Raw genomic sequence first — 26,086 nt, forward strand, 5'->3', positions numbered from 1 at the left:
ATTAATAAAACATTTGACTTATAGCAAACTACTGGGAAAAAAAGGCATGGAACAAGAAAACACACATTTATTTTAATTAGAAAAGGAACACAACACAGCACTCCTGAAAATATTTCCACTCCATTCTCAGCACCATCAATATTCATCAATAATATACAGCAGTTAAAAAATTCGGATTGATGGGTTATAAATAACAATAGCACGTAAGCTCTCAAAAGTTACAATGGACTGTAACCAATGTGTCAAAGAGAGTGTGATATCGAAATCACACTATGGAGTGAAGAAGGCTTAAAATTCCTGCTGAAGATCCTAAGAAATTTTGGTCTTATGTCAAAGCGGTAGGTGGATCAAAACAAAATATCCAGACACTCTGTGACCAAAATGGTACTGAAACAGAGGATGACAGACCAAAGGCCGAAATACTAAATGTCTTTTTCCAAAGCTGTTTCACAGAGGAAGACTGCACTGTAGTTCCTTCTCTAGATTGTCGTACATATGACAAAATGGTAGATATCAAAATAGACGACAGAGGGATAGAGAAACAATTAAAATCGCTCAAAAGAGGAAAGGCCGCTGGACCTGATGGGATACCAGTTCGATTTTACACCGAGTACGCGAAGGAACTTGCCCCCCTTCTTGCAGCGGTGTACCATAGGTCTCTAGAAGAGTGTAGCATTCCAAAGGATTGGAAAAGGGCACAGGTCATCCCCGTTTTCAAGAAAGGATGTCGAACAGTTGTGCAGAACTATAGACCTATATCTCTAACGTCGATCAGTTTTAGAATTTTGGAACACGTATTATGTTAGAGTATAATGACTTTCCTGGAGACTAGAAATCTACTCTGTAGGAATCAGCATGGTTTTCAAAAAAGACGGTCGTCTGAAACCCAGCTCGTGCTATTCGTCCACGAGACTCAGAGGGCCATAGACACAGGTTCTCAGGTAGATGCCGTGTTTCTTGACTTCCACGAGGCATTCGATACAGTTCCCCACAGTCGTTTAATGAACAAAGTAAGAGCATATGGACTATCAGACCAATTGTGTGATTGGATTGAAGAGTTCCTAGATAACAGAACGCAGCATGTCATTCTCAATGGAAAGAAGTCTTCAGAAGTAAGAGTGATTTCAGGTGTGCCACAGGGGAGTGTCGTAGGACCGTTGCTATTCACAGTATACATAAATGACCTTGTAGATGGCATCGGAAGTTCACTGAGGCTTTTTGTGGATGATGCTGTGGTATATCGAGAGGTTGTAACAATGGAAAATTGTACTGAAATGCAGGAGGATCTGCAGCGAATTGATCCATGGTGCAGGGAAGGGCAATTGAATCTCAATGTAGACAAGTATAATGTGCTGCGAATACATAGAAAGAAAGATCCCTTATCATTTAGCTACAATATAGCAGGTCAGCAACCGGAAGCAGTTAATTCCATAAATTATCTGGGAGTACACATTAGGAGTGATTCAAAATGGAACGATCATACAAAGTTGATCGTCGGTAAAGCAGATGCCAGACTGAGATTCATTGGAAGAATCCTAAGGAAATGCAATCCGAAAACACAGGAAGTAGGTTACAGTACGCTTGTTCGCCAGTTGCTTGAATGCTGCTCACCAGTGTGGGATCCGTAGCAGATAGGGTTGATAGAAGAGACAGAGAAGATCCAATAGAGAGCAGCGCGCTACGTTACAGGATCATTTAGTAATCGCGAAAGCGTTACGGAGATGATAGATAAACTCCAGTGGAAGACTCTGCAGGAGAGACGCTCAGTAGCTCGGTACGGGCTTTTGTTGAAGTTTCGAGAACATACCTTCACTGAGGAGTCAAGCAGTATATTGCTCCCTCCTACGTATATCTCACGAAGAGACCATGAGGATAAGATCAGAGAGATTAGAGCCCACACGGAGGCATACCGATAATCCTTCTTTCCACGAACAATACGAGACTGGAATAGAAGGGAGAACCGATAGAGGTACTCAAGGTACCCTCCGCCACACACCGTCAGGTGGCTTGCAGAGTATGGATGTAGATGTAGATGTAGATGTACCAGACAAAACAACATTTGGCAGTGATATCCTTATTTCCTGCGAAATCTCTCTCTAACCACCATGGAATATAAACGGTTTCTATGCAATGCATGCACGCATTGGCTAATGCTGGGACAAAAACAAGACCATCAGGGAAGTGACATGTTACTGTAACTCAGCCTTAAGTCAAGCTAAGCATGCAGACAAGGGAGGACACTAACTCATTAACTTTCAGGCATGCAGCCACGTAAATATTACTACTTCAACTGATGTTTTGGCCATTTACCATCCGGCCATCCTCGGAGTGAGCCGGAAGATTGATGACAAGGAGCCAAGCACTTCCTTAATTACTCCACCTCAGCATTACTGCGCATGCGGGTCACAGGTGCCGGTCGGTGGCAAAGAGGTACACTTACACATGCGCAACCTATGGTGAAACTGTTCAGACATTTGATTCACTTATCCACTTATGTTTGGCGGCAGTAACAACTTCACGACTTCTCTGCAATTTAATTATACTAAGAGCTGGAGCCCATACCTTATCCAAATTAGAACCATTATCTCTATTTATTAAGTTACCAATTAATCTAAGTTCTATGGCTTCCTTGAAAAAAGAATCCCAAAAGGGAGAGGTGGATGTTAAAATCTTCATGTCACTGTAGTTCATCAAATGACCCGTATCTATACAATATACTCCCACAGCCGACTTGTCTGGCTCTAGTAAGCATATGTATCTTTGGTATTCCACACACCTCACATGAACAGTCCTTGGGGAAATTGTGATAAGTCATATATAAGTCAGACAATATGCACCGTTTATGAGAGGTGCATGGAACACCGAAGATACATGCACTTACTACAGCCAGACAAGTCAGCTGTGGCACAACACTGTTTAGATATGGGTCATCCGATTCTTTACAATGACATGAAGAATTTAACAACTACCTTTTCCTCTTGGGATTCTATTTTCAAAGAAGTCATTAACCAATAACTTAATGAATAGAGATAATGGTTTTAATTTGGATAAGAAATGGAATCTGGCTCTTGGTGTAAATAAATTGTCCAGGTGTTACCGCTGCAGAAAATGTATCGATAAGCGAATCTAATGTCTGAAAGCTTCCACAACAGGTGGTGCGTGTGTAAGTGTAACTCTTTGCCGCCGGCCAGCATCTGTAAGCAATAAGTCCAGTATCACTGCAATGGAATACATAAGGCCACATTTGGCACCTTGTCATCAGTCCTGTGACTCACTCTGAAGATGGCCAGACAATAAGTGGCCAACATATCAGTTTAAATAGTAGTATTTGCACAGCTGCATGCCCAAAACTTGATGGATTATTCATTATGCCACAAGAACTTAAAAATGCACAACAAGAGAAAACACTGTGATAGTACAGATAAACAAGCTGCAATCATAGGAATCTATGTAAAGTCCTCAATGTTCAGCAGATGAAGTGGTAGACAGCATCATGACTGCAGTGGACCAGACTGACCAGGAAATCCCAACCCTGCTGGTAGGAGATTTAAACTGCCAAATAGAGAGGCTGAACAGCAAAACACAGGACTTCATAAAGCTCATGGAAGAGGAACACTTTATCCTCGTCAGTGAGGTTCAGGATAAAACCTACATCTCATACAATGACTCCAGTAGCAGACATTTTTTACGGAGGAAAAAAGATAAAGCTCCAAAGCTTAACATCCACTACAAAGTCTCCAAGCACTCCTATAAGGAAACACCTTCCAGTATGAGTAAAAATCCAGATCATGACAACAACGAGAAAAATACAAAATTAACAGCAATGGACTCCGAGAAAAATCATCCTCAACCTACTAGTGCTGAATGTAAATGGTGAAAAATACTAACCACAATAGAAAAAGGCAACACAGATGATGCACGGTGGGGCCTAACTGAATCACTCCTGATCCAGGATCCAGTCAGCATCTCCCTAACCAACAACGAGGAAAAGCTAATTCTTGTTGGGGGGGGGGGGGGGAGCTGAAAAAGATGAAAATCTCAGACACAGCTATATGCATACAAGAGCAAAATATAAAAATACCAGAGAAGGAAAGTTGCTACTCACCATATAGCAGAGATGCTGAGTCGCGATACGCACAACAAAAAGATTCACATAATTATAGCTTTCAGCTATTGAGGCATTTGTCAGCACTAACACACACACACACACACACACACACACACACACACACACACACACAACTTGCACACATGTCTGCAGTCTCAGAGAACTGAAACCACACTTTTTCAGTTCTCTGAGACTGCAGACATGTGTGCAAGGTGTGTGTGTGTGCGTGTGTGTGTGTGTGTGTGTGTGTGTGTGTGTGTGTGTGTGTGTGTGTGTGTGGTGCTGACAAAGGTCTCAATGGCCGAAAGCTATAATTATGTGAATCTTTTTGTTGTGCCTACCGTGACTCAGCATCTCCTATATATGGTGAGTAGCAACTTTCCTGCTCTGGTATTGTTACATTCCATCCTGGATTTTCCATTGTTAGAACAAGATAAAACTCACTCGTGACAGAAAGGAAACAATAGTACACTCTGATAAAAGAAGAAGAATTACTACATGAAGCACAAGCAAAGCCCTACAAAGCCCTGGACCCACGGAGAACAAAGATGACCCCAAGCATCTACACAATAGTACGGGGAAACCACTACGTAAACCTATTCTAGAAGAAGAGCTTGTATTATAGCATTGAGGGAAGCACCCCCTTGACTGAAAACAAAATAACAGAAGTTGTTGTCTGGCAAGCAACTGAAATAAGCACACCCTGTGAGCTAGTGAAAGAAAAATTCTGCACACTGCAAAATTGTGGGCAGCACTGTTCAGCAAGTACCTAGATATCATGGACATCCACAAAATATGCAGAAAATCTAAACTTAAAGTGGTCTACAAAGGAAAAGGATAGCAGAATTCACTGGATTCTTATTGAGGCATCACCTTCAAATGTGCACCATGCAAGATAATCACCACCACCACCACCACCACCACCACCACCACACTTAGAAAGATCCATGACAACATAATGACTTTAACATCCCTGGAGCAGCACGGCTTCATTCCTAGAAGCCCAACCACTCAAGCAGTTTGATACATTCTCCAGTGAAACCCCATACAAAGTTACAGGCTATGCATACACAGTCTTTGTTGACTACAAACAAGGTTTTGACATGGCAAACAGGAGTAGAGGATTCGAAAAACTATATCCAATACTAGGCACAGAAAGTCACATCTTCCAGTTCATAGCAAGAATTCGCGAGCAAACACAATTGGAATTCATGAACGATTAATGCAGTTCCAAGGAATACAGTTAACAAATGGAGTACTGCTGGGAGAGCCTGAAAGTTCTACAATATTCAATATTCAGAATGATATTTTCACTCTGCAACAGAGTGTGCGCTGATATGAAACTTCCTGGCAGATTAAAACTGTGTGCCGAACCGAGACTCAGTTGGTAGAGCGCTTGCCCGCAAAAAGCAAAGATCCCGAGTTCGAGTCTCGGTCTGGCACACAGTTTTACTCTGCCAGGAAGTTTCAATATTCAATATATTTTCCCATGATGTGATTCAAAGGATACAATCAGAAGAAGTGAGAATGGGGTTGCTGTTTGCTAATGATATGCTCCTAGTATGAGAAAGAAGAGTGTCCCTGCAAGAAGCTATTAATAAAGTGGAAGAATGGTCCCAGGACAACAACCTACTCATAAGTACAACACAAAAGCAATGAAATTCAAGAAAGTTGGAACCATGAAAACCAAGACAAATTCACCTGCAGGGAACAATATCTGGAAACACTTAAAAGTCACAAATACATAGGAATTACACTGCAGATGACAGGCCACACCTTTTCCAAGCACATTGAAGGTAGTGTAGTAAGAACAAAAAAGACAACTACTAGCTGCAAGAACAGCTCTGGCACTATTGAACATAAAGGTTGTGCCGATGGCATCATAAAACACGCACCTAATATGGACACACCTCACATATTCAAACCTCAGATGACTGGAGGGAGTCAAGTCAGCATACCTGAAAAGAATGCTGTTTGTCCCAAAATACACTCAAAATGAGTTAGCCTACATCTTGGCAGACAACTTTCTTTGCTGACAACGAGATTGCAGCTCATAAGCTGACAACCCCAGAAAGCACTAGACTCCTGGAAGACAGGAAGTAAAAAGCAATAGATAAAAGACTCCTCAACACCCAGCAACGACAAACAACAAATGGAAGGAAGCCAACTTCCAGCTGTACCACCTGTATACAAGGGTGGCAGCCCATGGACTACATCAACGAATATGCTCAACCGAAATATTTCACAATCCCACTGACAACTGCCTGTGCACCATATCCGGTGAACCTTGCAATATATATCACACTAGTTGCAGTCCCCCCACATTGTCTGTGGTGTTTAATATCTGCCACAAAAACTCATTGGCCCTGTGCCTTGTTGACACTCCTAGGGAATGCAGGCTGCAACCACTTTAAATCGAAGGGCATATTCGAATCACCGAATATTGATGGAATGCGAGGAATGAATATGTCTTCAACTGCAGAATACCCCGTGATGGTCGTGGCCTCTATTATGTTCAGCACTAGTTTCTTCATGGTCATCCTTGTTCCGTTGCATATGTAACAATGGCAACTAATCATTAAATGAGAGTTTGCAATAATTTTATGTCAAATTCTCGTGCTTTTGTTTGTCCTGTGATCTAGTGACGTCTGATGGTACTATCTCCAAGACAGGTATCGTCCTGTAATTCATTCTCGTGACAAAAATTACGATAATATATTTCATTTGTTAGGCATTTACTTTTTCATTAATTTTCTTCGCTGTTTCATCTGAATGTAGAAATCTGATGTAAATCGTAAGACCATCAGGTTTGGCATATTGCTCTGGCACAATGTACTGCATCTGCAGCAGTAATTTGAACAGTAGTTGCAACCACAGTGACACAACGAACTGTTACAGATCAGTTACTTCCAGGACAGCTCCAAGCCAGATGCTCTGAAGCATACATTCCACTGACTTCAAATCCCCACCATGTGCAATTTCAGTGGTGTCAAGTGAGAGCTCATTGGAAGGCAAGATGGAGATCTATTGTGTTTTCTAATAAAGTTGGTTCTGCCTCGGTGCCACTGATGTTATGAGGAAGCCAGCTGAGGGCCTGCAACAAACCTGTTCGTGTGCTAGACACAATGGACCTATACCTGGAGTTATGATCTGGGGCTGATTTCATAAGACACCAGGAGCACACTTGTGGTTATCCCACACACACTGACTGCAACTCTGTATGTCAATCTGGTGATTTGACCTGTTGTGCTGCCATTCATGAACACCATTCCCGGGGGTGTTTTCCAACATAACACTCACCCACATAGCACTGCTGAAACCCAAACATGCTCTACAGTGAGTCAACATGTTGCCTTAGCCTGCTCGACCATCAAATCTGTCTCAAATCGAGCACATACAGGACATCATCAGACAACAACTCCAACGTCATCCATGTATTGACCAACCGTGAGCAACAGGCATGGAACTCCATCACACAATCTGACATCAGGCACCTGTACAACACAATGCATGCATGTTTGTATGCTTGTGTTCAACATTTTAGCAGTTACACTGGTTATTAATGTACCAGCATTTCACATTTGCAATGACTTATCTCTTGCTTACATTAAACTGTAATCTTGCAATGTTAATCACTTAAATATGTTGCCTAGATAAATGTATTCCCAAATTTTGATTACTCTACATTATTGTTTTGTTGCGACTTTTTTCCTTGGCAGTGTAAATTTATATATTGTGTACATTATATAAAGCCTATGTCTGCCCAAATGTTCATTACAGGATTATGTAGAAATTTGAAGTAAATCAGCCTAGAACTTTCAGAGATTTTTGGTAATATCCTTTCTCTTTTCTATATTACATACATATATGTTTCAAGTCAGACTATGAAATCTTATGTAGACAGTGAGCTTCCTCTTGTCTTGACAGTAACATGTGCAAAATTTCATCAAGATCGGAATAAAACTGTAGATTTGTATGAATTTTAAAGAAAGACAAATGGTCAATATATCGCTGAGTGGAAATAAATGATTTTGTCGCTGTCTCACTATGGAAATAATGACAACTTTAACTATCCTAGTCTACATAGTGTTTAGTAAAATATTAATAAAAATATCATGCTATCTACAGAAACTAATATCCATTCCATAATAAACATCTAAACCTTCCACAAGTAATATCATAAATCTCACAGGCAGAGCATAGTTCCCTTCTTTTTTATACTTCTGCCTTTAATCATAGTTTACATTGATCAGTATCTTTGTACTACCAAGATTTTTATCAGTTACCATCATTTTTTATATTCTATCTAATCCTTGATGATACAATTCTTTAATGAATACCAGTGACATTTGGCTTTCCAGCACTGCAATCTACTACCTGTGTTTGAGTCCTCCCTATCAGTGACATCATGTACCCAATAACATTACCTGTCAGTGTCCTGTGTGACTTATTTATCAGCTATAGCTGTGAACCTTTTCCTTTTCACCATTCTTACTTTCAAGCTTTGAAGATTGAAGTTTTTCTTCTAAAAGTCACAACAAACTCTAACCCCACCTCTCGTTTTGCATGTTTCTTACTTCAATCATACAGAATCAATAGATACAATAAATAAATAAATAAAAATTTCAAAGAAAACAGCCATTCTAAAATTACAACAACATGGAACCACCACATACAATATTTTCAGAAAGACACAAACTTTTATCAATTTTAACAATGTTCATCAGAGTATGTTGTAGAGTGAATGCAATGCTTATGAAAATTAAAAACTCTTTTTTTGAAACTTTGTTCAGCTTGGAGTTAAATGTATGCAAGGAGACAGTCTCTAGCTAAAATTAAGGGCAAATTTTAGGAGCTTACACAACATACTGTCAGCAAATACTGAGAAATGTCATCTTGGATATCAGTTTCTTTTTCAGGTATACAGGCTTCTGTGTTACAAGAAAAACCAACAGTTGCTACATGAAATTAAACAATGTCAACTGTAATTTATACTTTCTTTTATCAAGTTTAGCTGTACAATTGTGCTCATATCTGTTCTTTGTGTAATTGAAGATTTTTTTATTAAAATTTCAGTTTACATATTCTTGCTTTGGACAAAACTATAGTAGTAAATAAGCAGATGAAGGAACTGCAAACATATTTTAACATTCCGCTGTGGCAAATTCAACATAAAACAGGAGGTGGTATAAAAGACTAAAATGGACATGGAACTGAAACATGCAGTGGACACACACACACACACACACACACACACACACACACACACACACACACACACACACACACACAGAGAGAGAGAGAGAGAGAGAGAGAGAGAGATATGCAGCAACATAGGTGTATGAGGAAGGGGAATGGAGACACACACAGAGAAAATATGGATCTATGATTCATCAAACAATTACTAAGCATGAAAAATTTCAGTAAACATTAATTTATTTGATAACAATATAACAAAATATGATCCATTAAAACAGAAAAACATGCTTACAGAACATTTCACAACCATTCAACAATAAAAATTATGGAATAATATAGTTAGGCATACCAGAAGTGCAAAACTGAATGACAACTTAAGAAAAAATTATGACAGTAAAAATTTATTACCCTCCCTCCAAACAATTCTTCTTTTTTCGCCCTCTTTTCTTTGGGATGGGCTGTAAAACAACAGATTGTTGCCTATGTTGAGCAGTGGGTGTAGGATCATCATCCACAAAACTATATGGATCTTCAGTAGGCTCACATTTGATGTTGGCTGGATGAGGACCTTGAAGATGACTCATGAATTTCTGATTTTCTACTTGTGTCCTCAGTTCAAGGTCACCACTTGTTTCATAGCCATCATCTTGAGTTTCTAGTTTCACAGGTCCATCCAGGAATGTTGGCCTACTGAGTTAAAAACAGGGAAAAAGAGTTAGTTTAATAAACAAAGAAAAACTTCTGCACATTTCAAATGAAATGAGAGTAACCAACTTATGAAATTTACTAACATAAACAACTTTTTCCCAATATTTCATATAACTTCGTGTTCTTACCTGTGACATTCAAAATTAGAAATCAACCATGATAAAATAATACTTTAAATAATATATGCTCGCCATCTTCATGTTGGATCAATCAATGGCAGGATTATCAATATGAATGTATGGATTTAGCAAAATGAATGAAGTCACACTTCACAAGCAATCTTAAGGCAGCAATTTTCTATGTGCACATTTCAGGTCGATTTAATGAATGTCTGGGGTGCTGATGCTTAGACCAAGGAAGGACACAACTCAGGGTCAGACCTCTAGACCCCACCAGTGCCAGACACTGTGCATCACAGTGCTCTCAAAGGATGTCATTATTCCAGAGGTTTGCCTTTTCAACAATGGCAAATGAGTGATGATATATATGATGAAGTACAATTAAATATAGTACAGAACTATGAGAAGGAAAACTAACAAGGCCTAGTGTAACAGAGAACAATTGTTAATTCACCTGTCCCAAATACACAAAGTCCTTTACAAAATTGGTTAAAATTATAAAAGTAATGTGTAATTCATTGCTCACAACAGCAGAATATTTAATATTTGAAATTTGCGTTATCAATGCAAATTCCTGCCATCTGAAATCTCACAAATACACGTACTTTCATACCATGATCAGTAGAATGAATACAAATTGTGTACTAAAAAGCAGGAAATAAAATTGTTGGTAAAAGAAGGTAAAGTTAAGAAGTGATTAAAGACAAAACAGCACTATAGTTTGAAGTGAGTGGCTGATCACATGACAGCAATGAATGAGTCAGTCAATCAGTTACACATTTAACCCCTCCCCACAGCTCCAGATCCAACTCAATATAAATATTTAAAATTTGGGATGTTGTCAGATAAAATTTAAGGCAAATCCTCATGTCCGAGGACTGCCTTCTTGCTATCAAATGAAATGCACCTAGTTAACATGTGATATACAGACAGGATAGCATTAAACACAATGCATACTGGTGCTCCCCCCTCCCCTTTCTCTAAAAGGCAGCTGTGGGTTGTGAGCAATGGCCTATTCTGCATCTGGTAAGCCCTATTTCATTCTGTTTCCGTTGCTGTGATGATGCACATTCCGTTTGAATACTAGGCTTCATTTGTGGCAGCTTGTTTATTACTTCCAACTACTTGTCTACCCACTGACTCAATTTTTCATCCAGGATGCAAGATAATAACTGATAGGGTGATACAAACATCTTGCATTGTGTGATTTTTCAGGGCTTCTTGGTAGATCTGTTTCAAATTCACTTCTTGGGTTCAAAGCCAGATAACACTGGGCAAACCACATACTATTTCATCAAAACAACTGTTTGACGTCTTCAAATGGTGGTTGTTGCTGTGTTCACTGCTACAGGATGCAACTGGTGATACAAACACCTGATTATTGTTGAACTATTCAACAGTTGGCTCTTTAGGTGAGCTCTGATGTCATATCATTAAGTACGAAAGTGCCTCCAGAGGACTCTGAGCTTATTAGCAGCAGGTTTAGGAAATACATAGAGGCACTGTTTAAACATGTGCTTATCTAAACCTATTTCTTATTTAATAATCAGTATTTTGAGAAAGTGGATGGTGATGCCATGGCAAGTCTCCCATCTCTCACGGTGGTCAACTATTTTATGTAAGAGTGAAGAAAAAGCACGGACATCTGCAACTCTCCAACCTTCCTGCTTCTGGCCTCATGTTGACTACATATTTGTTGAGTGGCCACACAGTATAGAGACACTACCTATCTTTCTCCAGAATTTGAATTCATTCCATTTGAATATTCAGTTCACTCTTCAGTTCGCCACGGAAGTGTAAAAAAATGGTATCTTACCATTTTTGAGCATTATTGTCCCAGTGTTCTATCAGTTTTTCTTCTAACTATGTGTTTACCACAAACCAACTCGCGCAGAGTTATATTTGCAGGCCAAAAACTATCACCACCCTGAACAACAAGGAATATCTTTTGCTCACTGGGACATAGAGCATGTCATCTCAGATCCCGGCAGCCTGGCAGGTGAGCTGCAACACCTAAGAATGGTGTTCTAACAGAACAGTTATTCTGATAAATTGATACGTAATTCATTTTGATTAAAGCAAGTTCAGGGCAGGTATGTACATGAAGATGCAGAGGCAACCACTGCAACAGCCTTCTTCAGTACGGAAAATCTTGTGTTGGGCAGATACGTTGCACTGCAAGAAAACTGTGCTGAACACCATCAACATACACACAGGGCCAGCCTGACAAATCAGCTGCAGTGGAGCACTGACAATATGGAGCACTGTATGTTCTATGAAAAGACTGAAGTTTTATACTCGGTATCATCATTCAGGGATTGTGTTTTTAATGATGCTGTACATATCTGTACGACAGACAGTCTTAACAGAGCTGCAGGATGTCAACAAAGTGCTGCCTGGAATCCAGCACTGACTGCCATTAAATTAAAATGAAGTAAGAACCTCCAATTTCTTACCCAATATATCACACTGCAGACTGTTAAGTCAGCTTTTAATCACAGCAGTGTCCACCAGCAGAGTCAAAGCCGACTGAGCATGCTGGGACACTGAGTGCTACTTTCATCCAACTGTGAGTGCATAATTCCTGCACCTAACCCAGATAAATTTTGATGTCACCTGTTTGTATCACCAGTCATGTCTTGCAGTAGTGAACACAGCAACAGCCATCATCTGAATATGCTGAACAGTTGTTTTGATGGAATATTGAGAGAGTTGCACAATGTTACCCAGAGGCAAAACTGACAGGTGTATTTGTATGTTGAATTGCACTGTCCCCACATTTACCTATAGTTGCCACTTCTGTTATATTGTTTTGCCTAATTCCTGCATACCCTGGCACCAAACATCAGGATACTACTTTTCTTTGTTCCAATGTTCAGAAGTGTCTTTGATGTTTTGACTCTGTCTCTCTTTTGTTTACTTTTCCACTATTAACAGAAGTGAACAGAGACAATGAGTTGGTGAAACTTCCAGCTGGGTTGTGTGGAAGAATAACTGAAAAGTTGAGAACATTGTCCTGCTAGGATCCATCAGTGTATCAGACTTTAAAATCAAGATATTCATTTAACAGACAGTTAAAAATATGGTTAAAAATGTCTCTTGTATTTTGTCATTTCTAAAATTACACTGGACCTTTTACTTAGCCACAATGGTGTACTGCTCCGAATCTGACTTTTAATCTTAGCTTCTGCCACTTTTAATCTCTTGGAGCATTTTTGTGCTTGGATCTTGAATAATTTCATCGTATGCTGCCCGTTTCTAAACAGTCACTCAAGAGGTGAATTACTGACCTTGATGCATATTAACGATTGTGATGATAACAGGATCTTAAGATCACATATCACCATAAGAAGAAGCTAACTTACTCAGATTGGTGGGTTGCCAGCCTTAGTGAACCACGTTGGTATTGGACTGGTTTAGTAAGCACCAGGTGCTAGTCTAATGTCCTCACTGTGGACAGCATCTTACATCCTTAGATATGTCTGTCTTGTACAACCACAGATAGTCAAGCTCATTCAAGTTCAAACCAAAGAAATTTCTTTTAAAACTGCAAGAGACGAGACCTGACAGTTCCCGAGAGTCATTTGCAACAAATCAAAGTCATTATGTAACTGAATGTAGCTAGGGGAGAAAGAAAAGAAGAGTGAAGAGATGGGAAGGGAAGGGAAGGGAAGGGAAGGAAAGGAACTATTGATATTAGCTGCATTGGGACTTTGTGTGGAATCAGCAGCACTTTAACCCAGTCTGGTACACATTTTCACTTGCTCATTCCGCACAGTCCTGATGCAGTTGATAAAAATAGTTCCTTTCCTTCCTTCTCCCCCTCCACCTCCAATTACACAATATGCATCACTGCTACAGATTTGGTGTGGTGTCTGTTCATTTCAACATGCCCGAAAGAACAGACATCATGCATTCATATAAAATCAAACTCAAGCGAATTTAACACAAACTAAGTGGTGTGACATAATTGATATGGATATAAGAAAACTGCAGAAAGAATAAGAACCAGAAAAGGTTGATTGGAAGGTATGACATACCAAGATCTCTTCTTTCTTTAGCTGTTTTTACCCCCTGATGGTACAATTCTTCCCCTTCAGTTTGAAGAGTCAGGACCATGTTTTTACCCAACACCAGCTAGGTATCTATGAAGTCCAACCAGGCGGAGTCTAAACTGCCTGGATCTTATACAGGTGAGGTGCGGCAGGTTCCTCAGATGCTGCCAGCTAATGACTGTTTTGCCTCAACAGCCAACCACACCTTTAGCATATAACACACCTTGAGACAGAAGTTTTCTAAAAATGTTTGTACCTTCCTCATAATTTGGGCAGTTACGGCAAGATCCCTATTAATCATGGCACATGGCATTCCATCTTCACAGCCAACAGTGGTAATTGAAGTGGGCCTACAGGTTACAGTCAGGGACAATTAGTAATGCTGATAAGCCAACAGCTTGGGAACCCAGGATCACCAGGTCCATACACAGCCATTATGTGGTGGACACCTGTAGGGAGGAATAGGACAGTTAAAAGTTAGATTTGCAGCACTGAAAGGGAAGTAGTACAGCAAGAGCTCGATGAACTGCATTCACCTATCACATACTTTGGAAAGGGCTGTTATCCCCTCATTAAGGCTGGATGAGGTGGGGGGTGGTTGTTGTAGTTCAGGGAATGGATGGGGCCATGAACTTACACTCAGTCCAAGTTAATGACAACTAGCATCTTAATGGACCCAGAATACCACTGGAGGGAGAAGGAACGTAAGAAGCACTAACATGGTTCTAGAACTCTTGGTTGTCCTTAAATGCCAGAAACAGACACGAAAAACAAGTTATATTATTATGAACTGTTGCAAACAGGCACAAATGCATGGACTGGTGTATACTTCTGTTAGGCAGTACAGTAACCAAACAACTGACAAAGGCCCTAATCTGTGACACATAGTAGAACATGTTATCGTAAAGGCTCTAAGCACTTCCACTCATGGCAGCCACTATGACAGGAAATAAATTGCATTTATACAAGAAAATCAGTACCATTGTATAATTTTACACCCTACTACAAAAATCAAACAACAACTGAAATTACAATGCTCAACAGATTCAGTGAAGAAGAAGAAGAAGAAGAGGAAGAAGAGGAAGAAGAGCAAGAGGAGGAGGAGGAGAAATAAAAAAGTTAAGTATTGCCGGAAATATCCAGCACTGACCAATGAACTACAAACTTGTAGCATGTGACAACAAAATCAAAAAGAATGAAAACAAAATGTGTGAAAGTTGTTTTAAAAGGCAAATACCAAACAGTGAAAATGCCAGTAATATGAACAAAAACATTTAAGGGGGATGTATGTGTGTAAAGCAGTCATGTAAAAATCACTTCAACATATGCAAAGTGGTCTGAATACTGTTTTTAGTTTTTTGAGTTTCCACAAGTAAAGCAAAGCTGTTCTAAAATCCTGGATTTCTCTAACCAGTGAACTGACTTACCCAGACATTTACTAGAAGACTTACAGTTTAACACGAACTCCAAATGTGGAGCAGCTGTAAATTTTTAACTCTCACAAATCACTGCCACATGTGAAAGAAATGGCAAGCAGTAGAAAATTCTAGGACCTACCAAAGATGAAAGCTCAAGTCCTTTATGTTTATTTTCCGACTTTTCGCCTCAACTACAATCAACAGAGTAAATGCTTGGATTGGATTCTGAATAAGTGGGGAACCTGTACCATGTATTGTCTGTAGTTCACTGCTCTGGCACAGCACAGAAAGGGTGACAAGAAGAATGCATATTATAAACAGTGATGTTAATAACATGCGAGATAGCATGTAAAAGAAAGTTAAATAAATACAGTGGATAAGAAGAAAGAAATACTTTTCATTTTCATAGTTCACACGGCCAAAATAAACTGAGGATGGATAAATCAGGGACTGAGCAGAAAGAAAAAAAAGAACAGACTTATCTGTCAATAAAATAAATAAAAGGACAGGAGTACCTGCACACAGTTAACAAAATAATAAAAAAAATGGCGTTCCAATTTTGAAAAGAAGACAAGGTGTAGGCAAACAGGAAAATAACTTGTCAAGAATGAACAGAGAGTTATGCAAGTTAAACATATTTTGTCACTGAGGACCACTTACGTTTAACACAGCTCATTATAGCACTGGTCTACATACAGTTCTATATTCCAAAAACCACTGAAGCACATGGCAGATGGTTCTTCCCACTGTTGGCTGCAGGTTCCTCGACTTGCGCCATAGGGTGGTGGGGTTTCGGGTTCCGCTGGATAGGTCAGGAGTCCACTACACGCAGCAAGCGGCTACACGGGTAGCAGGGGTTGTGTGGCGTGGACTGGGCGGTTTTTTAGGTTAGATGGCCTCGGGCAAGTACAGAAAGGGCAGCAGCCTCAAAGGGTGCGGGGCAAAGTCAGGACATGCGGGGGCCAAGCAGCAATCGGTATTGTAATTGTAAACTGTCGAAGCTGCATTGGTAAAGTACCGGAACTTCAAGCGCTGATAGAAAGCACCAAAGCTGAAATCGTTATAGGTACAGAAAGCTGGCTGAAGCCAGAGATAAATTCTGCCGAAATTTTTACAAAGGCACAGGCGGTGTTTAGAAAGGATAGATTGCATGCAACCGGTGGTGTCGTGTTTGTCGCTGTTAGTAGTAGTTTATCCCGTAGTGAAGTAGAAGTGGATAGTTCCTGTGAATTATTATGGGTGGAGGTTACACTCAACAACCGAGCTAGGTTAATAGTTGGCTCCTTTTACCGACCTCCCGACTCAGCAGCATTAGTGGCAGAACAACTGAGAGAAAATTTGGAATACATTTCACATAAATTTTCTCAGCATGTTATAGTCTTAGGTGGAGATTTCAATTTACCAGATATAGACTGGGACACTCAGATGTTTAGGACAGGTGGTAGGGACAGAGCATTGAGTGACATTATACTGAGTGCACTATCCGAAAATTACCTCGAGCAATTAAACAGAGAACCGACTCGTGGAGATAACATCTTGGACCTACTGATAACAAACAGACCCGAACTTTTTAACTCTGTAAGTGCAGAACAGGGAATCAGTGATCATAAGTCCGTTGCAGCATCCCTGAATATGGAAGTTCATAGGAATATAAAAAAGGGAGGAAGGTTTATCTGTTTAGCAAGAGTAATAGAAGGCAGATTTCAGACTACCTAACAGATCAAAACGAAAATTTCTGTTCTGACACTGACAATGTTGAGTGTTTATGGAAAAAGTTCAAGGCAATTGTAAAATGCATTTTAGACAGGTACGTGCCGAGTAAAACTGTGAGGGACGGGAAAAACCCACCGTGGTTCAACAACAAAGTTAGGAAACTACTGCGAAAGCAAAGACAGCTTCACTGCAAATTTAAACGCGGCCAAAACCTCTCAGACAAACAGAAGCTAAACAATGTCAAAGTTAGCGTAAGGAGGGCTACGCGTGAAGCGTTCAGTGAATTCGAAAGTAAAATTCTATGTACCGACTTGACAGAAAATCCTAGGAAGTTCTGGTCTTACGATAAATCAGTAAGTGGCTCGAAACAGCATATCCAGACACTCCCGGATGATGATGGCATTGAAACAGAGGATGACGCGCGTAAAGCTGAAATACTAAACACCTTTTTCCAAAGCTATTTCACAGAGGAAGACCGCACTACAGTTCCTTCTCTAAATCCTCGCACAAACAAAGAAATGGCTGACATCGAAATAAGTGTCCAAGGAATAGAAAAGCAACTGGAATCATTCAACAGAGGAAAGTCCACTGGGCCTGGCAGGATACCAATTCGATTCTACACAGAGTACGCGAAAGAACTTTCCCCCTTCTAACAGCCGTGTACCGCAAGTCTCTACAGGAACGGAAGGTTCCAAATGATTGGAAAAGAGCACAGGTAGTCCCAGTCTTCAAGAAGGGTCGTCGAGCAGATGCGCAAAACTGTAGACCTATATCTCTGATGTCGCTCTGTTGTAGAATTTTAGAACATGTTTTTTGCTCGCGTATAATGTCGTTTTTGGAAACCCAGAATCTACTCTGTAGGAATCAACATGGATTCCGGAAACAGCGATTGTGTGAGACCCAACTCTCTTTATTTGTTCATGATACCCAGAAGATACAGGCTCCCAGGTAGATGCTATTTTCCTTGACTTCCAGAAGGCGTTCGATACAGTTCCGCACTGTCGCCTGATAAAGTAAGAGCCTACGGAATATCAGACCAGCTGTGTGGCTGGATTTAAGAGTTTTTAGCAAACAGAACACAGCATGTTGTTCTCAATGGAGAGACGTCTACAGCCGTTAAAGTAACCTCTGGCATGCCACAGGGGAGTGTTATGGGACCATTGCTTTTCACAATATATATAAATGACCTAGTAGATAGTGTCGAAAGTTCCATGCGGCTTTTCATGGATGATGCTGTAGTATACAGAGAAGTTGCAGCATTAGAAAACTGTAGCAAAAAGCAGGAAGATCCTTTATTGTATGATTATATGATAGCGGAACAAACACTGGTAGCCGTTACTTCTGTAAAATATCTGGGAGTATGCGTGCAGAACGATTTGAAGTGGAATGATCATATAAAATTAATTGTTGGTAAGGCGGGTACCAGGTTGAGATTCATTGGGAGAGTCCTTAGAAAATGTAATCCATCAACAAAGGAGGTGGCTTACAAAACACTCGTTCGACCTATACTTGAGTATTGCTCATCAGTGTGGGATCCATACCAGATCAGATTGACGGAGGTGATAGAGAAGATCCAAAGAAGAGCGGCGCATTTCGTCACAGGGTTATTTGGTAACCGTGATAGCGTTATGGAGATGTTTAGCAAACTCAAGTGGCAGACTCTGCAAGAGAGGCGCTCTGCATCGTGGTGTAGCTTGCTCGCCAGGTTTCGAGAGGGTGCGTTCTTCCCGCGAACCATACGCGACTGGAACAGAAAAGGGAGATAATGACAGCGGCACGTAAAGTGCCCTCCGCCACACACCGTTGGGTGGCTTGCGAAGTATAAATGTAGATGTAGATATAGTGTATCACAAATTACGATTTATTTACAATCCATTCATGTATGGAGCACGGGAAGAATGATCACCTAAATGGCCCTCTGTAAGCTGTAGTTAGTTCAATCTTCCAGAATGAGATTTTCACTCTGCAGCGGAGTGTGCTCTGATATGAAACTTCCTGGCAGATTAAAACTGTGTGCCGGACCGAGACTCGAACTCTGCCAGGAAGTTTCATATCAGCACACACTCTACTGCAGAGTGAAAATCTCATTCTGGAAACATCCCCCAGGCTGTGGCTAAGCCATGTCTCCGCAATATCCTTTCTTTCAGGAGTGCTAGTTCTGCAAGGTTCGCAGGAGAGCTTCTGTAAAGTTTGGAAGGTAGGAGGTGAGGTACTGGCAGGCGTAAAGCTGTGAGGACGGGGCGTGAGTCGTGCTTTGGTAGCTGAGTGGTAGAGCACTTGCCCACGGTAGGCAAAGGTCCTGAGTTCGAGTCTCGGTCCGGCACACGTTTTACTTCAATCTTGTCTTCATTCAGGTGTGCATGGAGGTGGGAGAAGTGGGGAGGAGGCTGTAATACACATATTCTGCACTTAATATTGAAGCTTGAAACACAGGCTTTTGTAGAGTAGTTGGCATTTATCTTCACACATCCTCCACTTCAGATTTTTCAGCATCTCAGCGATGCTTTCCCATAGGTCAAACAAAACTGACCAATCATGCTGTTCTCCTTTGAATACATTCAATATCCCCTTGTTAGTCCAATTTGATACGAGTCCACTCATTATTCTAGTATGAGTCCTGGAAATGTTTTGCAAGCTATCTACTTTGTAGACTTATTGTTTCAATGGTAGGATACAGGGAAAATGCAAAGTCTGTTTGTGTTTTGGCTATGACTAGGCCTATATGCTCATTCTACTTCATATTCCCACAAATTTATACACCCACGTATTTATACGAGCTGCTTAATTCCAATTCAACCCACTGATATTTTTGTTGTAATATATTATGTTTCTGTGAAGTGTACAATTTTATTTTTCTGAACATTTCAAACGAGTTTCCAATCTTCACACAGCTTCTCCAGACAGAGTTTCATTAAAAGTAACTGCATAACCTTCCAAAATTGTGGAGTTACTATTAATATTGCCTTCTGCCGAGATTGTGATGCACAGGAAAGTCCAAGTGAAAACTGCACTGAGAAAAATGTCTGTTAATGTGCAAACAACTACAAGTGATAAAACATATTCAGTGTAGCAACTGTCACTGTTGGTTCCATGAGAAATGTTCCAAAGTAAACAATACTTTGTAACTGACAATTATTCAACGTCTTGTCTAACATGTGCTAATGAAGGGGCTGTTCCATGAGAACATAGACACAAACCTTAAAAATTAAAAATATACTTATTACAAATCTGATTTTCAGTTCTGTTAGCTGAAACACTTTTTTTTATTTTTATTTGAAGCTTCATTTTCATGTTAAAAAGTGCTGGAACTGAACAAATGGCTTTGTAGCTTGTCAAATTTCAGCTTCTAGACCCTCTAAGAAACCAGTTTTCAAAAGTACTACAATGATGCATTGTAAAGTAATTTATTAACAGAATATATCTGAAAAACTTTACAAGTATCTTAAGCCAGCCCATTTCGATAGCTTATATTGATTTTATTTAATTAGTAAAGTTCCCAGGCTGATTGATTTTTTTTTGTTATCTCCTGTCACTGTGTTACTGAAAAAAGGCTGAAATAATTTTTTTTTTTGAGGCAATGCAATTTTATAGAATCCTAAAAATTGGCATGTAAATACAGATTTATGAGAGAGAGATAAAAGTCTGACAGCAGAGAAAAAACTATTCATTACAAACAGTATTTTGTAATGGTGACAGAATGACACACATGTGGTAACAGAATGACAAATGGATTAACAGAATGACGATTTGACTGACATTCCTTCAGATGTAGATCAAATCCATTTATATGTTGGCTATACTGTTCATAAAAATTGGAGGGAAAGTGGGAAGTCCCACAAACCAAGAATGTACTTTCCAGAGAGAAGAAACTTATATTCAGGGAGTCTGAAGAGTAACTGCTGAAAGGGAAGTTAATAAAGTTCTTTAGTAAAGATTACACTGAAATGACTAAATGGCTGCATACTAAATACAGGATGGAGTTAATTATTTTGATAAACAGTATTTCTTCTTCCATAACCTATGCTTTCCCTGGGAAGCAATGGCAATCCCAAATTATAAGAAAACCTCAATGTTGCCAATAGAAAAAGAAGTTACTGACTTCCTATATACTGCAACAGAATGTTGATTGTCCTTGAAGGTCACTATGTATTATGCCTAAATAACAGAGACATTTTTACGTACTGTGTTGTTAGAAGATCACTATATTGAATAGAATTTTTTATTTAAAATAGATACTGGCTTATTTCTAGCAATTACACTGCTTCCACACTAATTCTCAAACAATATATTTCATTTTTACACTTGTTATCATGCCGCTCACATCAGCTGAGAAAATGAGAGAATACCGGAAACGACTCAAGGAGAAAGGGTTAAGTGATGAGATAGAGAGAAAGGACAGGGAAAGGAAAAGACTAAAATGGTCAAGTTTAACTGTTGCTCAACTTAAGAAGCAAAGAGAAAGAGAGAAACTTAATCAAAGAAAATTCAGAAATAACATCAGAGGTAGCATTGAAGGCAATGGTGATGAAGCTTGCGTCATCTACACTAATAGTCCATATAAATCATATAAATCTCCAGCTAAATTAAAGAAAGCAATTAAACGCATGGAAACATGTTTACCTAGAAGTCCAAGAAAGTATAAGAAAGTTATCTTGGAATTAGCTGATGCTCATGGAGTTTTAGTAAACGAATAACAGGAGAAAAATCAGATTCAACACCTAAATCCAGGCACAGAAGAAGCTGTTGCTGCTTTTTATGTTTGAGATGACATTTCATGGCAAAATTCTGGAATGAAAGATTGTGTGATAATGAAGGATAAAGAAGGTGGAAAAACCAAAGTCCAGAAGAGGTACATGATCATGACCTTGAAAGAAGAACAAGCTATATATCAAGAGAAATTCCCTGACATGCCAATAAAATTGTTCAAGTTCTGTGCATTGAGACCAAAGTTTGTGTGCACCTTACAGAATACATCGCGCAATGTGTGTGTCTGCTGCTACCACGAGAACGTTAAGTTACTTTTGAAAGTTATAAACAAGGTTGTTCTTTAAGTGAAAACCACATTTTCTGACTTCATTAGTACAATAGGCTGCAATCAAGAGAAGGAAGTTTGTATGATGTCAAAATGTGAAAAGTGTGCAAATGTACTTCGAAAGATAAGTATTCTTTGAATGAAAACTTAATGAAAAAGCTGACCGAATGGAAACAGTGAACCAGTGAATCACTCTGCAAGAGATTCATGGTATTGTTGGTCAGAGTCTTGATGCTTGTTCAAACATGCTACCCCAAGTCTTACAACATACATTTATTAAAAGACAACAACCAATTTAAAAAAAAAATCCTCAAACAAGAAGAACATCTTTGAGCCTGCAAGTACATTTTGCAGAAAATTATACCGTTCAACTGCAGAATGAAGTCCAGATTGTCCACTGGGATATTCCATGTAAAGTAGGACACACTTATGATAATCGAAAACTAAAATTTGGTACTTTTTACATACTTTTTGGAAAGGTTGGACTTTTTACTGTATGGCAACAATGGTTTATGACCCATTATTGGTTTCCCTTCATAATTTGTAGCCATTTTTATAACGCCATATGTTTTTCATGTGATGAGAGTGTGAATTATTGGAAATTTTGGACCTTCATTTCAATTAATTGGCAGGTAAGAATTGGCATATCATTATTTATAGTACTTTTACGTACCCTAATGTATTGCATAAAAAGTATAAAACTGAAGTAGGTAAATTACAGGCTGGGGTAAATGATATAACACAACAGCATGAACTTTCATATAACATAAGTCACTTTCATGTAATTAAATTTTTATACCAAGAGAGATATAAGAGATAAAAGTTATCTTGTTCAGTAATTTAATTTTTAGTGTGAATGTGTAACTAATATCACTACTAAAAATTTCCCAATTTCAATGATTATTGTAAAAACAGAAAATTAAATGTGTAATGTGAGTCACAGTTGTATTATTTTAAGATTAGAAGAAGAGGATGCCCTTAGCAGCAGCAGAAAGACAGAGTAGGAGATGGGAAAACTTAAGAGTGAAGGAAAATATGAAGAATTTAAGAAGCGGCATCTGGAAGAAACTCGAAAAAGCCGCAGAAGCAGAAACAAAAGCTTCTACAGTTAAGTCAACATAAGATAGGAATGTTATTAGAAGGAAGAAGAGCTACAAAAAGGAAGAGAATTAGAAAACAAAGGCAACATAAGATGCAAGATCAACAACCTAGTAAAGCAATTTTGTCACTGTATAAGTCACATAGTGCTCTGGATAAAGCTACGGCTCGAGTGCTGCAGTTGCTTACGTTAGCAAGGTACTATCAACTATACCTGAAAATGTGAAGGTAGTTTCAATCTGGTCAGATGGACCTGCCTCACAATTTAAAAACAAATACATTACTGCTTCTGTACCTCAATTTCAATCATTTCATAATGTGGAAATCTACTTGAACTTATTTGCTACATCCCATAGTAAAGGAGCAATAGATGGAATTGATGCAGTTGCAGAATTGCTAGTGGGGAATGCAGTAAAAAAGCAAAAATTCATAGTAGGTGATGCATCAACTTTTGCTCAGGTAGCTGCAAGTACCACAACTATGCAGGTTTTTCATGTGTTTATTGATGAAATTCAAGGAATCAATTTGAAACTTAATCTGGCTCAAATATTTTCTTCAGCACCATCAGCACCAAACATAAAAAGCATTGAAACTTCCTGGCAGATTAAAACTGGGTGCCCGACCGAGAATCGAACTCGGGACCTTTGCCTTTCGCGGGCAAGTGCTCTACCATCTGAGCTACCGATGCACGACTCACGCCCGGTCCTCACTCCTTCACTTCTGCCAGTATCTCGTCTCCTACCTTCCAAACTTTACAGACGCTTTCCTGCGAACCTTGCAGGAATGGCACTCCTGAAAGAAAGGATACTGCTGCGGAGACATGGCTTAGCCACAGCCTGGGGGATGTTTCCAGAATGAGATTTTCACTCTGCAGCGGAGTGTGCACTGATATGAAACTTCCTGGCAGATTAAAACTGTGTACGCGACCGAGACTCGAACTCGGGACCTTTGCCTTTCGCGGGCAAGCTGTGAGGACCAGGCGTGAGTCGTGCTTCGGTAGCTCAGATGGTAGAGCACTTGCCCGCGAAAGGCAAAGGTCCCAAGTTCGAGTCTCGGTCGGGCGCACAGTTTTAATCTGCCAGGAAGTTTCATACCAGCGCACTCTCCGCTGCAGAGTGAAAATCTCATTCTGGATAAAAAGCATTCACTGTTTTCACTACAAGAAAGGAATACTACAAACATATCTGCTGTCTCCAAAGACTTTTGCTACTGCAGATCATCACACTGAAGAAACTATAGAAAATGTGAAAATTGGAGACAGGTACAAAGTAGAACATGACAGTAAATTCAATGTTCGAGATCTATGTGCAGTTTTTGGAAATTCTTACCTAATCAGTGCAATGGAGCGTGCTGGTCACTATTGGAAATGGTCTGTAAAATGTGAAGAAATTATAAAGAAAATTAATCCACTTGATGATGTCAATGCAAGAGGATATTTTCATTTCTCTGTCTTTTAATTGAATTTACAATTCATTTTCCCAGATGTCATGCTCATATAATTTTTTATAGTGTTTGAAAAGTGAAATGTTAACGTCAAGTTTATCTTATTTGGCCAATAATGTCATATTTTCACTTCTCTGCTTGTGGTAAAAAAGTTTTTCCAACAAGAAGTAGCAAGTAATATGAGTCACGTAACATTGAGTTACGCGCCTTTTTCAATATATTACAATATTTCGCATGGTGTAAGTATTTTTATAAATCTGTAACTCTGTCATCTGAATGCCAACCTAATATGCATTTCCTGTGACAAAAACCAGATCCATACTCCTAATAGTTTGAGGACACTTTTGACCTAAAATGCACAGTAGGAATAGGATGTCCCAAATTTGTAACACGAGTCACAACATAAATTACAGTCTTGTTCTTTAATTTCAATACTCTTCCCTGCTTAAATAACACTTCAAGATCTTTGCCTGAATAACACAATTTATAACGATGATCTACAAAAGAAAATATGGGTTTATAGATTGATAACAAGTCAACATAATAAAACACTGATTTCAAAATGTAATGTGAGTCACCATGGAATCTCCCCATTGGTCAAAACCACAAATCACTTTGTTTACAGCATATGTTTGGGACTCACAGTTAGTGTTTTTTTTTAACGCCCCGTCGACAACGAGGTCATTAGAGATGGAGCGCAAGCTCGGGTTAGGGAAGGATGGGGAAGGAAATCGGCCGTGCCCTTTCAAAGGAACCATCCCGGCATTTGCCTGAAACGATTTAGGGAAATCACGGAAAACCTAAATCAGGATGGCTGGAGACGGGATTGAACCGTCGTCCTCCCGAATGCGATGCGACTCACAAAATGATGGATTTTCTTGTGCTGTTGTTAGTGTTGAACTTGATCACAATAAATATTCTGTGCACGCTTTACTAAGTAAGATTGTAGAGCACATTATAGCCATGAGCCGAGAGGTAGAATCTGTCACATTCATGAGTGATGGTGCAGCCAGTCAATTTAAGCAGTGTTTCCTGTATACCAACTTGACATTTTTTTCAGAAAATGCTATGTGATAAATATTTCATGGGACTTCTTTGCCACATCACACAGCAAAGGTGTCATGGATGGGATTGGTGGAACTGTAAAGCGTGCAGTCTGGAATGTCTGCAGAGCTGGGAAACATATACTATCT

At 39.5% G+C, this 26,086-nt stretch overlaps 1 protein-coding gene across 2 annotated transcripts in view; it reads right to left on the minus strand.

Annotated features, from left to right (window-relative positions):
* LOC124554678 overlaps nucleotides 1-26,086 on the minus strand; it is a 234,004-nt gene that overhangs the window by 166,347 nt on the left and 41,571 nt on the right. Inside the window, exon 2 of one of the 2 annotated variants that reach the window (XM_047128296.1) lies at nucleotides 9,716-9,994. In XM_047128296.1, coding sequence (XP_046984252.1) covers nucleotides 9,716-9,994 — 279 coding nt within the window. Of the gene's footprint in view, nucleotides 1-9,715; nucleotides 9,998-26,086 lie in introns of both variants that reach the window. The other variant, XM_047128295.1, reaches the window with a different exon arrangement.

The sequence above is a fragment of the Schistocerca americana genome, chromosome X (assembly GCF_021461395.2).
Source record: "Schistocerca americana isolate TAMUIC-IGC-003095 chromosome X, iqSchAmer2.1, whole genome shotgun sequence".
Taxonomy (NCBI): domain Eukaryota; kingdom Metazoa; phylum Arthropoda; class Insecta; order Orthoptera; family Acrididae; genus Schistocerca; species Schistocerca americana.